This window comes from Ictalurus furcatus, chromosome 6 (genome assembly GCF_023375685.1).
Source record: "Ictalurus furcatus strain D&B chromosome 6, Billie_1.0, whole genome shotgun sequence".
In the NCBI taxonomy this organism is placed as follows: Eukaryota; Metazoa; Chordata; class Actinopteri; order Siluriformes; family Ictaluridae; genus Ictalurus; species Ictalurus furcatus.
This window is the reverse complement of record NC_071260.1, coordinates 8,759,071-8,775,030: the sequence shown is the minus strand read 5'-3', so window position 1 is coordinate 8,775,030 and position 15,960 is coordinate 8,759,071. Positions and strand designations below refer to the sequence as shown.

At 39.3% G+C, this 15,960-nt stretch overlaps 1 protein-coding gene across 8 annotated transcripts in view; it reads right to left on the bottom strand.

Annotated features, from left to right (window-relative positions):
* Positions 1–15,960, bottom strand: part of slc39a10 (solute carrier family 39 member 10) — a 41,294-nt gene that overhangs the window by 4,243 nt on the left and 21,091 nt on the right. For all 8 annotated transcript variants that reach the window (XM_053626436.1, XM_053626431.1, XM_053626437.1 and 5 more), the window contains 8 exons: positions 15,652–15,729; positions 10,027–11,358; positions 9,769–9,937; positions 6,068–6,243; positions 5,719–5,892; positions 4,732–4,852; positions 4,230–4,493; positions 3,211–3,291 (listed from right to left, as the gene is read on the bottom strand). In XM_053626436.1, coding sequence (XP_053482411.1) covers positions 3,211–3,291; positions 4,230–4,493; positions 4,732–4,852; positions 5,719–5,892; positions 6,068–6,243; positions 9,769–9,937; positions 10,027–11,358; positions 15,652–15,654 — 2,320 coding nt within the window. In that variant the 5' untranslated portion in view covers positions 15,655–15,729. The remainder of the gene's footprint in view (positions 1–3,210; positions 3,292–4,229; positions 4,494–4,731; positions 4,853–5,718; positions 5,893–6,067; positions 6,244–9,768; positions 9,938–10,026; positions 11,359–15,651; positions 15,730–15,960) is intronic.

The window sequence follows — 15,960 nt, the reverse complement described above, 5'->3', positions numbered from 1 at the left end:
AATGCTTTTGCAAGAAAGAATGAGAAAATATTGCCAAGTCAATATGTGCCATACTGATAGACTCTTACAGTGAGGGAAAAAAGTATTTGATCCCCTGCTGATTTTGTACGTTTGCCCACTGACAAAGAAATGATCAGTCTATTATTTTAATGGTAGATTTATTTGAACAGTGAGCGACAGAATAACAACAAAAAAAAATCAAGAAAAACGCATGTCAAAAATGTTATAAATTGATTTGCATTTTAATGAGGGAAATATGTATTTGACCCCTCTGCAAAACATGACTTAGTACTTGGTGGCAAAACCCTTGTTGGCAATCACAGAGGTCAGACGTTTCTTGTAGTTGGCCACCAGGTTTGCACACATCTCAGGAGGGATTTTGTCCCACTCCTCTTTGCAGATCTTCTCCAAGCCATTAAGGTTTCAAGGCTGACGTTTGGCAACTCGAACCTTCAGCTCCCTCCACAGATTTTCTATGGGATTAAAGTCTGGAGACTGGCTAGGCCACTCCAGGACCTTAAAATGTGCTTCTTCTTGAGCCACTCCTTGGTTGCCTTGGCCGTGTGTTTTGGGTCATTGTCATGCTGGAATACCCATCCACGACCCATTTTCAATGCCCTGGCTGAGGGAAGGAGGTTCTCACCCAAGATTTGACGGTACATGGCCCCATCCATCGTCCCTTTGATGCGGTGAAGTTGTCCTGTCCCCTTAGCAGAAAAACACCCCCAAAGCATAATGTTTCCACCTCCATGTTTGACGGTGGGGATGGTGTTCTTGGGGTCACAGGCAGCATTCCTCCTCCTCCAAACACAGCGAGTTGAGTTGATGCCAAAGAGCTCCATTTTGGTCTCATCTGACCACAACACTTTCACCCAGTTGTCCTCTGAATCATTCAGATGTTTATTGGCAAACTTCAGACGGGCATGTATATGTGCTTTCTTGAGCAGGGGGACCTTGCGGGCGCTGCAGGATTTCAGTCCTTCACAGCGTAGTGTGTTACCAATTGTTTTCTTGGTGACTATGGTCCCAGCTGCCTTGAGATCATTGACAAGATCCTCCCATGTAGTTCTGGGCTGATTCCTCACTGTTCTCATGATCATTGCAACTCCACGAGGTGAGATCTTGCATGGAGCCCCAGGCCGAGGGAGATTGACAGTTCTTTTGTGTTTCTTCCATTTGCGAATAATCGCACCAACTGTTGTCACCTTCTCACCAAGCTGCTTGGCAATGGTCTTGTAGCCCATTCCAGAATTGTGTAGGTCTACAATCTTGTCCCTGACATCCTTGGAGAGCTCTTTGGTCTTGGCCATGGTGGAGAGTTTGGAATCTGATTGATTGATTGCTTCTGTGGACAGGTGTCTTTTATACAGGTAACATGCTGAGATTAGGAGCACTCCCTTTAAGAGTGTGCTCCTAATCTCAGCTCGTTACCTGTATAAAAGACACCTGGGAGCCAGAAATCTTTCTGATTGAGAGGGGGTCAAATACTTATTTCCCTCATTAAAATGCAAATCAATTCATGACATTTTTGACATGCGTTTTTTTCTGTATTTTCTTGTTGTTATACTGTCTCTCACTGTTCAAATAAACCTACCATTAAAATTATAGACTGATCATTTCTTTGTCAGTGGGCAAACGTACAAAATCAGCAGGGGATCAAATACTTCTTTTCCTCACTGTACCCAAAAAGACTGACTAGTGTAATGAAATCAAAAGATGCTTCAACATAAAGTATTAGTTTAGGGGTGTGCACACTTATGCAACTAGGCTATTGTACGTCCAACCACAACCCCCCCACCCCAATTTTATTTTTTAAATTGTTTTTCACTTTATTTGTATTTTACGTTGCAATTTTGCATTACAGGTAGGAAAACACCCGACATGATTTATCTTAGTGTCTGTCTTTTTCTTCACAAAAAACCTGCCATTTTAACAGGGGTGTGTAGACTTTTTATATCCACTGTAGATATGTTTCGCATGGTTCTGGTCAGCAACACGATGCGCTTCTGTGTGTTTGATAGCTGTGATTACACAGACACAGGGTTTTCCTTGCAGTCGAGTCCCCTGTGTGGAGAAAGCAGAAGTTGCTGTAGTGTGATTTAGGGCGAGTCCAGAGGGAGGTCGGTGTTAACTTTTTGGGAAGTTGCAGCCGTACAATAAAGGCATGAGAACCACTGGAGAAAAGAACTTGATCAAAAAATAAATAATTTAATTATTTTATTTTTTAATTTATTTATTTTATTTTTTTTAACAAATGAATGGGTAGACTAATCAAAGGATTTTAACCTGTATTTTATTTAAAAAGTCAATGGTGAAGTAAGCATCGGATCATACACCATAACTAACCATGAAACCGTAACAACCCTAGCAATAATAAACCTGTCATGATTGTTACATGTCTTCTGCATCTTCTAGATCTTATTTGAGACACGCTCATGACAACCACCATGACAACGGCAGAAAGTTTTGAAGAAAAGCTTTGTGCTACTTAAAATACCATAACATTTTCCAGATGAGTATCACGTTTCATCCTCCAGGTGCAGAAAAGTTAAGCAAGTGAGTACACGAATCATGCTACAAGGAACAAGGAAGACGTGCATCAAGACACTTCTCTGTTCTGGCACCCAGGTGGTGGGATGCACTTCCCTGGCTGCCCGAACAGCTGTGTCACTGAACCGTCTTCAATCCAAGACTAAAGACTTACCACTTCACCAAGCATGCGAATTATGAATGATTTAATCTATTAAAAATCCCTTGACCTTGTGTCTTCTTTTCTTGCTGTACTAGCTTTCCCAGCAGGGTTTTTCGACTGATGGTACTCTTAATGCTTGACCTAGTGAACTAGCATGAGGATGTGCAAAGCACTTCTTTAAGTCGCTCTGGATAAGGATGTCTGCTAAACACTGTAAATGTCAATGTAAATGCTAACTTGAAATACAACACTGGCCTGATATTAGAAATCTAAAATCTTGCTTTTATTCACTGAAAATTGTAACAAAGATGAGTAACGCATAAAAGACAATAGGAAAAGAGTTCTTCTCAGTTGTCAGTCATTAAGGATGGATAGATGCACGATCGACACAAAGTTACCACTTAAATGGTAATATTCAGTATGTTGTGGAAGAATGACATGGGGTGTATTTCAGTTTCTGACAAATAAAGCAGTTACAACCAAGTCAACGTTTGCATTATTTGGGAAAAATGACCTACCCAGTTCATGAGGTAATTCATGGCAGAAGACAGCAACAGATGTACTGATGCCCCCTGTAATGTTGGCACTGAATGCAGCACCTGAAATACAGAATACAGCTCTGATATATAGGTAGGTTTCTATATTTTGTAAATGTCCACAAAGTTCTAGTTGTTAGAAGAATTTGTTAATTACTACACATTTCCCACAACTGTTCTGGTATTCTAGTAAATATTCTGAAGTGGGTGATAATGTAAAGAAAAGACTGACCATGAAATAAAAAGTGCTGGAGAGATGAACTCATAGTCAGAATTGCCTGTTATTATAAATTAATTTGTATCATGACTGGACAATATGTAAGGGATAACACACTCCGAGAGCATGCTGTTATACGAAAATAATGCACATCGAGGGGTGTGATGTGGCACGATACGCAGAATAGTGAATTGTTTTGTATAACAGCATGGTCTGGAATGTGTCAAGTCCACAGCGATTTGCCAACGATTATAATTTTTCGTTTATTGTTCATATTATAGCACATCATATGAGAATAACGCACACCTTCTGACCAATCAGAATCGAGCATTCAACCTCGCTGTTGTTCAAGACGTTACCTACGATGTCAGAAAAGTGTATTGTGATACAATTTATCACTATATCTATATTATACTGACAGTATTTTTATAGAAATGAAAAACTCTGATCAGAAGCAGATTAGATATTAAAATTATAATTATTACAATTACTCTCCAATTCAGTGCTAAATAGTATATTTTTGTAAACAAGAATTAAATAATTTGTAATTCAGTGCTACTGCTTTGCTGATGTTTGTTCACAAAACCTATATATCATGATATATATCATGTAATGCAGAAATAACAAACTATTGTCATTTTTTAGCATTTATTCACCTCTAGTTTCCATCATTCTTCATCACATCTTTTTATTAATATGACATCATTATGGTGGCCATTTGTGCTGATTATTGTTTTTGTGATTGTTTATTGTCTAAGCACATAGAAAGTTCTAGACTCCTTACCTATAGCCAAGCCATCACTGAAGTTGTGCATGCCATCTCCCATGATAACCATCCAGGCTATGCTAGCGATGCCGGCATCTTTCATGTCCTTCTCCGAATGGCAGTGGCCATGATGTGAGTGGCCGTGGCCTTGCTTCTTCGTTTTTTCGTTCTTGCTTGTTTCCTCAATGGCCACAGTATGCTCCGAGTCTGTGGTGGCCAGCGGAGTCTTGCTGGGAGAATCTGGAGGCTGCGGTTCTATCATCGGAGTGTCGCTCTGGGAAGCTGATTGCGGAAAAGTTGATTTTGAACGCCAGCCCAAAAAAACAAACAAACAAAAAAAAAAAAAACCTTTAGATATCAGGTAGTGTCTGAACAGCTGAGTCACTGGCTGTCTTTAAACACAGCCTGTAGACCTGCCTCTTCACTAAGCACTTAAATGAGCACTTTTCTAGAAGAGTGTCTGCTAAATGCTGCAAATCTAAATCACCTTTTTCCAAAAGTGGCCTGATAAGTGACTTACCATCATCTAAACGTTTTAAATGCACCCACTCCGCATCTGAGTGCCTGTTTAGTTTGTGATCTGACAGCTTCTTGCCGATTTTCCCATCCTCGCCTCTCTTTTTCCTCCGACTGAAGCCACCCTGCACAGAGAAAACCACTTCAGAGCCAAAAAATATATATATATATTTTTTTTTGGAAAGGGAAATAGAAAAGGGAGCGTTTTTTAAATTTTTATATATATATATATATATATATATATATATATACATATATATATATATATATACATATATATATATATATATATATATATATATATATATATATATATATATATATATATATATATATATAAAATTTTAAAAACGCTCCCTTTTCTATACTTTCTTTCCTTTCTGTTCTAAAATACCTGCATTGTGGTGTCATGGTTGTTATCAGTTTCTAGATAGTTTTCAGATTTAATACCGTATCCTAAACCAGGCTATTTCAACCAACTGTCCGTCAATCAATCTATAAATGGCCCATGTGAGTTTGTCTGTTAATCAATCATATTATATTTACTACAATGGCAAACAGAAAATAATCATGAGTGAGCAATACCAACATTTTATTCAAATCAATGCGATCATGCCTGACTTGGATAAATTCCACTTAGTCTTTGTTTTTATTTTTTTCCCCCTCTCGATTAGATCACCAATTAAGCTAATGTTAGCTAAACACATTAGAACGCTCAGTGTGATTATCCTGAAGCCAAAGATTATACTGGAACACTTGTTCAGTCAGTACTTGCACACTACTAGTACTAGGATGTGCTTGTGCATGACATATCAATGTGTACTATTTTGTGTTTCTACTCTACTATCTTTCAGTCTTTCTCTGATTCGCTATTCTGTCTCAGACCTCACAACCCACATGATATTCCCATTTGGCCACTCGGAAGTGGATCTGAATAGCGCTGACCCAGCCCTACTCAGCAGTCACTGTCCTGTCTGAAACAGCCTCGTACCCCATGGTCTTTGTAATGCTTGACCATCCTGATGCAGTGCTCGATGATGAACAGGAGGTAGATTCCTGCCAGTGCCGTCAGACCCTTCCACACACCGTCAAACTCCGTGAGCAAATCTGTGTCCTCGTCTCCATGTTCATGCTCACCGTGACTGTGGTCATGGTTTCCTTGAGACTAGAAGACAAAACAGAATATGTAAAATAAATAAATAAATAAATAAAAATAAACGCATGAACTGACAAAGTACAATCCTCAAGCTCTATCGCAATGCCCAATAACACGCAGTACACATGCAATCAGAGGTTGTTAAACACGTCACTCAGCCTCATCAAGTTGAATTTGGTCTTACGTGAGGCAGCAGATGGAGGAGGGCATCGCCGCTCAGCGTGCCCACTGCTAGAGCCACCAGAAAGGTGAGCAGGAACTTGAAGCAGGACTGATTGAGGATGGGCACCAGCACGACGCCCAGCAGGGACAGCAGGCTGATCACGGTGATGGACACAAAGCTCCACACCCAGATCCATACTGCAACAACAAGAGCAAGTACTCAGTGCTGCTAAAGTGTAAATTAGATCAGCTCGACGCAGTGTGAATGAATGACAGAACATAAAAGGTGCAACAGTCGATTTTTTTTAGTCTGTTACTTGTGCAAATAACCTGAGAGATAAGTAGAACATGATTAAAAAGTGTTAGTAAAAGTGTATTAAATCAGTGACAAAAACAATTTGGAAAAATGACTTCCTGTCCAGAATGTTTGCTTGCCATTTTGTCAGCCATTTTATATAGACTCTACAGGGCACCGTAGATCCTGGGGGCGGAGCTTAATGAACATGGAAGGGAATCATGTCTAAACCATCTAACCATTAGAGACCTATCCACCTATCCTTGCATTTTCTATATCGCTTATCCTAAACTGCAGGAAGTGAACCAAACATGTGCGTTTGGGGTTATGTGCAGTATTTTTTGTTGATGTGATCTACTCAACTGAGTCGTGGGGCCCAAAATGAGACAAAGAACAGTGCTGTCGCACTGCACAAATTCCATATGTGGTCTGGATATCTGGACTGATGAACACAGTCAGAAAGAGAGAGAGAGAGAAAGAGATGGATTTGACACACAAAATGAAAAGGCTCTGGGTTCTGTGTACTTTTTGAGATTTCTACACTCCACAAAATTTTAACCAATCAATGCAAGAGTTTTACATGGCTGCTTTCAGCCCTAAAAGCCCTATGTGTAACATAAAAACAAACCAAATCAAATAGCAAACTAAATTAAAAATCGAATACGAATCTCTCTGATTCAGACCACTAGGTGTGAAAGCATCCTAAGTACAGACTAAGGTAGACCGTGAGGTTACACACAAGAAAATATGCATTAACTTCACAATGGAAACCCTGATTAGATATGCTGGTGTGGTAATAGACTAAGCAAAAATTTACTTAATTAGCTTAATTAGGCAATCACTTTAATTGTATTTTAATGAGAGTTATTTAAAAGTTTTAGAGGTCGTACATTGAGGAGACTTTTTATTGTTTTGTTTTTTTTTTCATTGGGCGGTACTGTTTATAACAACTGCAAATCCTGTTCCTCTGAAAAAATTGCACAAGGTCATAATTAATTCATCAATTTTACTAAAATGCCTGAATCCAACACAGTATTTATTGTGGCACCTCATGTACAGATTTCCTAATTTTGGGATAAATGTTAAGGGAAAAAAAAGAAGAAGAAAAAAGAACACTGATCACTGTGTGACTCCACATTGCGATATTTTTAATTACAGTTAACCATATTAATATGTGGAATCATTAAAAAAAAAAAATGCAATTAGCACTTTTTTTTTGCTAAAACTGTATTTCTCTGAAGGGAATAGCAGAAAATTACAGACTATAAACTTATAAACGATCCACGCTCGTTTAGGAGAAGTGCACGCTGTCTCTGGAGGAAAAAGCAATCACGCACAGAGACCACACGCTAATTATATAGGCCTAATAAATAGCACCCTCACACTCGTGTCAGTCTCTCTCTCTCTCCCTCACAGACACACACACACACATTTCTCCCCACTTCTAATGACTAGTACACATGTCAATTAATTAATCATGTGCTGGCCTAGTTATCAGTGTGAGTCACTGGTTTATCTAGGTCTTTTTAATGGATTAGGAAGAAATATACTGAATACAATTTTTTTTTTTTTTTTTTTTAAAGTATCACGGTGCTTCACATGAATTGACGGTCAATTATAAAACTTTGAATAAATAAAGCTGGGAAAATCTGCGGTAAGTTAGAGAAATTGCAAGCTCTTCCGAATATTGCAGAGTTTCCTTGATTTTGCATTAATTTCTGTGACTCTGGAGGGACTGGTAAACATTGCTACAGCACTCGGTATCCATAGGAGGACAGCACAGGATGACACAAAATTCACCAGACAGCTAAAAATACAATAGTGGCGATGAAGAACAATGTGTACGCGATTGCTGAATGGTGACAGCATGTGAGAGATGGAAATGGTGGATGAATTACATTTCCCTGTTTCTGTATTAAGTAAAGCACACAATGAAGAACCGGCATTCATTCCTCTTCTTCAGCATCATTTCTCTGGACCTGGCGCTGTTTCTGTTAATGCAAGCCAGTTTTATGCATGAGCTCACATTGAGCTGACGTCCACAGAACATACTAACATTCAGAAACTATTCAGAAGAAAACATTATCAGGCAGTATGTTATAGAATTGGGCCATGGTTTCATTTCGGGTCTCAGAGTGTGCCAAAAAGATCGCACAATGTAAAACAGACTTTAGGTTGTATCTATACAACTGGCTTCGAGGAGTTCAGGTCCACTTTGGAGTTTCTGCTTCAGCATCTAAACACAAGAATATCTGCTACAGTTTCAGTATTAATGTCTTTTTTTCTGCAGATGTAAGAAGTCTCCAGTGTTCACACCCACATAGGCGAATCTTTCCTCAGGGAAGACACAGCCAAAAACAAACAGATCATTCACACTGAACTCTCGCACATCATATAAAATTAGATTCCCTCAGTCATTTTGACAATTTGTTCCTTTTTTTTTTTTTAGATTTGTATATATACATACATACATACATACATACATACATACATACATCTCTTAGGAAAATATATTTATAATATAATAGTATAAATGTAATTCACCTGAAATAATGTAATGTAGCTCTCTATACTATTTGCTGTTTTCAAAATGTACTAACATTCTACATTAAAAGAGATTTTTTTAAATTAAGTTTAAAAAAAATGTTTTTGCCAGATTTAACTGAAAACATAAAAAAAAATTATCAAATTGATAATTTCTCAACTTTATGTCTTCAGCATTACATATTTTAGATTTTGGAGATTGGAAGATTTTCAAAATAATTATTCTTTTAATCTAATTATTATTATTATTAATTATTATTATTATTATTTCAGGCATACTGTTTTAGCCTTTTACTTTTAGCCTTTTACTTTCAGCCTTTACTCATGGACAATCCATTTACTTTGTACTATCTGATATTTAGATATTTAAACAGAATCAAACTTCATATATTATGCAGTTTAATGGAGGAAAACAAAGAAAATGTAAAGAATCTGGCTATGCACATAAATAATTTAAGTATAAAAGGGTTAATTTAGATAACACCCATTTTTTTTTAAAATAAAAACAAATTCCTGAGAGAAATGTAAATGTGGTTATGCGCTGAGGTAAAACTGTTAACTACACGTTTGTTTGGCTTCCCAGATTCTGTCACTCGGCTCAGATATCAGCAAAGCTATCACATTATGACCGTACAGTATAGTACCGGTTCGACACTTGAATTACCAATGTAGTAAAATGGTGCATTAGAAACTTGGCACGGACTCCTGAGGAGTTTTAGTTTGCATGTATTATCTGAGGAAAAAATTCCGAAACCTGAAGCAGCTTAAGCTGACGTGTTACCGTCAATGTCGATGCGTGTGTGTGGGAGTGTGGTGCCATTTGATACAGCCCTAAAGCATGAAATAATGAGGACTTTGGTGACTTTATTAACCCACGCTTGTACCTGAGTTCTGAGGTGCTTCTTGAACGTCGACCTGATGGTAATGGCGGATGCAGAGGCGACTGTCTATCTGATAGAGTAGGGCGGGACACAGGTAGGTGAACTGTGCTGGGGAAATGAGCGAGTCGGGACTCAGGCCATAGTGGTGTAGCAGCTGGGTGAGATTTAGACACTGAAAGACAAGATGAGGACAAAGAGTAAGGCACGATTCAACATGATTTAAGAGTTTGCAGAAATAATGAGATAATAAGAGTGAGCTACCTCCTCGTGTTGGTGAGGCATGTCCTCAAACTGACCAGCCAAAGATGAGTTTGGGTTCGTCAACTCTTCTGGTACTGCACGTTTTTCTTTGCTGGTCTGTCCTTGATGGTGCAAATGGTGGTCATGATCATGATAGTTATCATCCACCACAGAGCTTAGGGTAGAGTTGGGCATTCTGCTTCGTCCACGCTGTCCTTTACCCTTTTGTGGCCTCCTTGTCCTCTTAGGCATTGAGGTAGGAGGCAGACTGGAGGGCTGGAGAGTGAGTGCCTCAGAATTTCTAAGCTGAAGGGATGCCGAGGCTGTTTGTGTAGGCTTCATCTGGTCTGTGTTGTTTGGAGTATGATGGTAGTGGTGAGGGTGGGGGTGTTTATGGTGATGATGGCCATGGCGATGAGGCTGTCTCTTATCGTCATGGCTACTGGGGAAGGTGTTGTCTAAAGAGGGTCCAGAAAGGTCATTGGTTTCCTGTGTACGCTCATTGGTTCGTTGCTTCATGTGGTCATGCAAGTGAACATGTGAGTGCTCGTGACTGTCCTGTGTATGGTCATGGTCAGGTGTTTCAGTCTGAGTATTGTCCTGTTCATGATCGGGGTCATGTAAGTGACCATCTGAGTGTTCGTGACTGTTATGCATGTGGTCATGATCAACACTGAGAGTCTGATTATTTCCATGCTCAGGTTTATGATCATGTACATGGTGGTCATAATCGTGGTCACCATCCTTGCCCTTCCGTCCATGAGGCTTGCTCTCTACAGTAGGTCTGGATACTGCAGTGAGACTGGGGCTACAAGAGCTTCCATCAGCCTCTCCATGGGAGTGATGGCGGTGGTTGTGATGGGAATGCTTTGGATGTGAGTGTGTGTGACCAGCTGAATGCGAATGCAGTCCTTCCTGCACTTCCAGAAGGTCCAGATGGGCCACGTGGTCATGGCCTAGGTTGTCATGATCCAGCTCCACCACTCGCACCTCGCCTAACCCCAGGCTCAGCAGCAGGTTCTGGAAGCCTCGGAAGTCAAGTCGGTTCTGCTGGCCATAGCGGCGAAATAGCTGCTGGATGTAGAACTGCTGCTCATGCTCTGCTGCTTCTTTCTGGTTCTCGGGCACTGGGTGATCTGGTGGACTCAAGTAAGACTCCCTTGATATCTGGTGGTCGTCATGGACGTGGTCGTGGTCATGGTCATGACCATGACCATTACTGTGATGGTGGTGGTGGTGGTGATGGCCGCTTTCATGACAGTGAGTGCACTGATGGAACAGGAGGGTGAAGACACAGAGAAAGCAAAACTTGGTGTGCACGTGAACTCTCATCGTCTCTTCACTTCGAGACCACTGCAAATACATAAAAGATAATAAAAATAAATAAAAATTGCTTTCATGTAGCATGCAAAATATAATCTCTTTTATTAAATGATGAGACCATGAGTAATGACACAATTCCAGAGAGGTTAGTACACACATTTTCCTAATGTTTCAGAGACATTTTCTTTTGTTTCAGAGACAGAGGTCAGATGGTGACAGAATGTCATCTTTTGTCTTGGAGTAATAACAAAGCAAGGATGCTGAAGAGCTTTCGTACAAAGGGATTTGAAATACACACATTGCAAGGTGCAAGGTAAAGTGAGGCAGCTCAAACAGTTCCTCCAGGATTTAGCAATTTTGCGATCGCGGAAATTAATGCAAAATCAAGCAAACTCCGCAATATTCAGAGGGGCTGACAAATTTAACGCAGATTTAGCGAAGATTTGGGTAAAGATGCGCCATGTGACGTCATCGCAATGCACATTCAGCCAAAGCTCAACTCAGCCTCTTCAATTCATGTGCATCAGACATGAATACAGCTAAAAGTTCAGACATGAATACAGCTAATCATTAACCCACAAACATTACTGTGAAAGACGGTGAAAAATAATTTTGTGCATTTGCGATTTCATCAATTAAAATAGTTTTCCTCCCATAAAAGCACAAAGCACAAAAAAAAAAAAAAAACATTTTGAAGAAAAAAATAAAGGGAGAAAAATCAAGCATTTTTGGCAGCAACAACCACAAAAAAATTCTGCTAAATCCTGTATGGACTGCTCAAGTATTAGCAAGCTAATTACCAAAAATTATGCTTTGCAGTTTGAATTTAACATGCTGTTTCAGGAAATGAGTGGAACATCAGTGCATTTAAACAAACAAACAAACAAGCAAACAAACAAATAAATAAATAATAATATTCCGGCCAGCCTCTGGCAATTTGAATAGCACCAAACAACCAGAACACCATAAATTCAAACAGGGTAGACAGTTTTAATAAACATACATCGAGGACTTTACTGGATTCGTATCTGCAGCTGATTATTATATTGCCTTAGATTGAGTAAAAAAAAAAACTACAAAAACAAAAAGGTTCTGATCTGGAAATGAAGCAGAACCCAAAGTATGAACGAGCTTTATGAGCAAAGATGATAGACAGATGTTGACAAACTTACAACAGCCTGATGTTGGGGATGGGGTCACAATAAAAGAGGCGTGAGTGACAGAAGTAGCAGAAAAGACTACAGCCTGAGAAACAGATGTTGCTATTTTTTTGTGGGAGAATCTTATGACAGAAAGAGGACACTGCAATGGAGAAGTGCTGTTTACAAAAAGAATGCATTGTGCAGGAGAGAGAGAGAGAGAGAGAGAGAGAGAGAGAGAGAGAGAGAGAGAGGTTTCCATCACAGCCTTCACATACAGAAATAAATGCACGTGCGCTAAGGGATTAGGAGCGAAAGAAGCTGACGGTGTCTTGAATGAAACACCGCTGTTTTTCCATTCTTTCAAGGATCAGCGGCATAGAAGGTAACGGTGCAGCAGAGATGCCAATCTTCAGCATTCTCATTTCAGAAGAACAGATTCTCTTAGAGCAATACAGATGCAACACAGAGCTCTTCATTCTTATAACTACATCACATTTAAGATTAAATTTTCTGTGAAATTGCTATTACTCAAGACTCAATCAGACAATCACGTCGTTAGTCCTGGGGGCGTAAAAAAAAAACTTTCACACACTTTAAGGTCAGCAATATCCTCAAACAGTCTATTTCTAAGCTATGATGAAAAGATCGCTGCCTAAATATTTCTTTATTACACTTCAAAGCAGACGATAGATCTTTCACGCGTCACTAGAACAGCTAATCTAGATCACATGCTGTTTGAAAACGTGCCCCTAAAACATGAACGGCGCCACTTCAATGGGATTCTCGTGCCTCAGTGTCTCATGTGTAGTACTTACACCAGCTTCTGTGTGGGCTTCCCGATCGACGCGCTAAAGCAAATTAAAGACACGCAAGTGAGGTGGCGTTCTGGCTTTCAGTTTCAAACATTGGCGTAATTATGAGCCTTCCTCTGAGCTCTCGCCGACTGTGTTTATAAACATGCAACTAGAGTGACCTCTGAACCCCGGAGGAGATAGCATAGGGCAATAGCGCAGCCTTTTCTGAGGCAATCCGGCACTCACAAATAAGACTGTGTTGCCTGCTGTCAATGTGCTCTTTGTTACCTGCAAAAAGGGGTTTTTAGCAAAGGCACATGTTGGAAAAAAATATCATGAGACAATTCGGAATGCTGCTGGAGAAGCATGCGCAGATGAACAGGGCTGAAGGAATTTCAGTGAGGCTTAGAGGTGTTGTAGAAAAGTCACATGTTCAGCACCAGATGCATGTATAATGATCACTCTGATAGTCATAACCGTGCCGAGTATTATATCTCTCTCTTAATCTTAAAAAGAGATTACTGTTTAGAGGAGCTCGAACATGTACACTAGGAGAGAACACAACGACACTGGGTGTGTCTGTTTAGTGCTCAAAATATTCATCAATATTTCCCAAGCATAGGCTCTGTTTGGGCTGCCTGCCCAGGTAGATTAAGACCCGCCCAGGTAGATAAAATCTGAATTCCAATTTTTCTTTTCAATCAAGATGCGCAACTGTCAGTTCATAATGAACACAAACCAGCGGACCTTCAACTCCCCCCACTTTCTCAAGATAATGCACATGTCAGGCATGTGTGACACAATGATTCAGTTGGTAAATCAAAATTCAATGGGAGACTGACTAGCAGCGGCAACTTTTTCTGAGGTACTATAAGTTAACTTTTTTCCTAACTTGATAATAAAAATACCACACTTAGCAGTTTGTGTACTGGATGCCTAAAAAAGAATGCTTTTTCGTAATGTGTTAACATTAAACATTAACACTACACATTATTTTAACCTACAAAAGGTAAAGTAACGTTAGTTGGTCTGGCTAGCTAGCTCTCTAGTAATGGTAGAGCTAGTCTCGACACTGGACTGAACATTCTGTGCAAAGTGACGTAGCTCTAATGTTAACTTAAGACAACAGCTTTCTAACGTAAGTGATTTTCAACCATGCATGACAGCAAAACACGTAAATTTTCAAAATGATTGCATTCAAAATGGTTATGCAAGTTTGTTTTTATTTCAGAACAAAACTGACCTAAGAAACAGGTTGAAAGTATAGCACCTGGCTGCATGCCTCAGAATCTCCATCAGTGGACCTGCCCCTGAACCATACCCTAACAGACAGGCGTTGGAAAAGTTTTTTTTCCCAAGCCAAGGAAAATAAAATGTTCCAGCAAGCAATGCCAACTGTGCAAATAGGCACATTTGAAAACGTAATCCATAATGTTAATAGTTATTTATTTTGAAATAGTTAATTCTGACATGTTCATCAAAAATCTGAGTCCGTTTTCTTTTTTAATATATTTTGAAAATGTTTTTTAATATGTAGTTATTTATTTCCTAATATTTATTTATGTGGACATATAGATAGTTCTTTATTTTGAGTAGTTATCTGTTAAATAAATAGTTTATTCATAAACCTTTGCTTGACCAGTTTATTACTGAAGCGGCACCGCCCCGCGCCGCATCAACCACCACCACAAGTAAATTCTCAACCTGTGGGAAACACTGTTCGTACATGTATTTAGACTTAAACCCAAAGTGGGTATGGCGTAAACCAGAAGGTTTAATCCCACTGTAATCCCACTCAAATTGTTTTTTTGTTTTCGTTTTCTAACAAATAGAGTTGGTTCTATTTCCTTAAAATATAAACAAACTTGTAGCCTGGTCTAGTAGCCTGCACCCCTGACCAGGCAGATAATAAGGATGAGTGAATGAATGCTGTAAATGCATCATTCAATTTTAATTAATCTGACCTTTCTTTGTCACGTGAGCTTCAGATCTAACTACTTGCTTGAAACCTCCCACAAAACAAAACAAAAAACCCACAAGTACTCCTCCTATTTGTGTTTAAATCTGTTCGGAAGGCGTTATCTGATAATGTACTCATATTTGCTTACATGAAGGCTGTGATCAGGTCACCTCAGGCCTAGGAGAAAATCAGACAGACATAGACATACACACACATACACACACACACACACACACACACACACACACGCACTACAGCCTTATAAAAACAGCCTCTCATGCCAAACTGAGGGTCACAAGTAGCTGAAAGCACTGAAGTGAAGTTTCATTAACTGAACTTGAACAAGATCATTTAATTCAACAATTTTTCCAGAACTAGAAGTAAAACTTAGTTTTCTTAAAATAGCTGGATAAACACCAGTACATACCATAAAACTATGGCCCGCCACTTTGGCCCCGGTCCTGATCCAAAGATGTTTTCCCCAGCTCTTCACTCTGCTCTGAAACTGAAATACAAGCAGATTCCACTATTAATATTAAATCATTTTTTCCTGTTATTTAATCTATCCCTTATTAACACTACATCAAGCCTAGAATTATAGTATAATCCTGAAAATCTATAGATGTGTGTGTGGTCTTACACACTGTACTACTAATGAATGCAGAGTGCAAGGAAAGATTGGCTGCTGTTTTGAAATGGCATCATGCTGTCAAATGTACACATTCTATGATCGCAG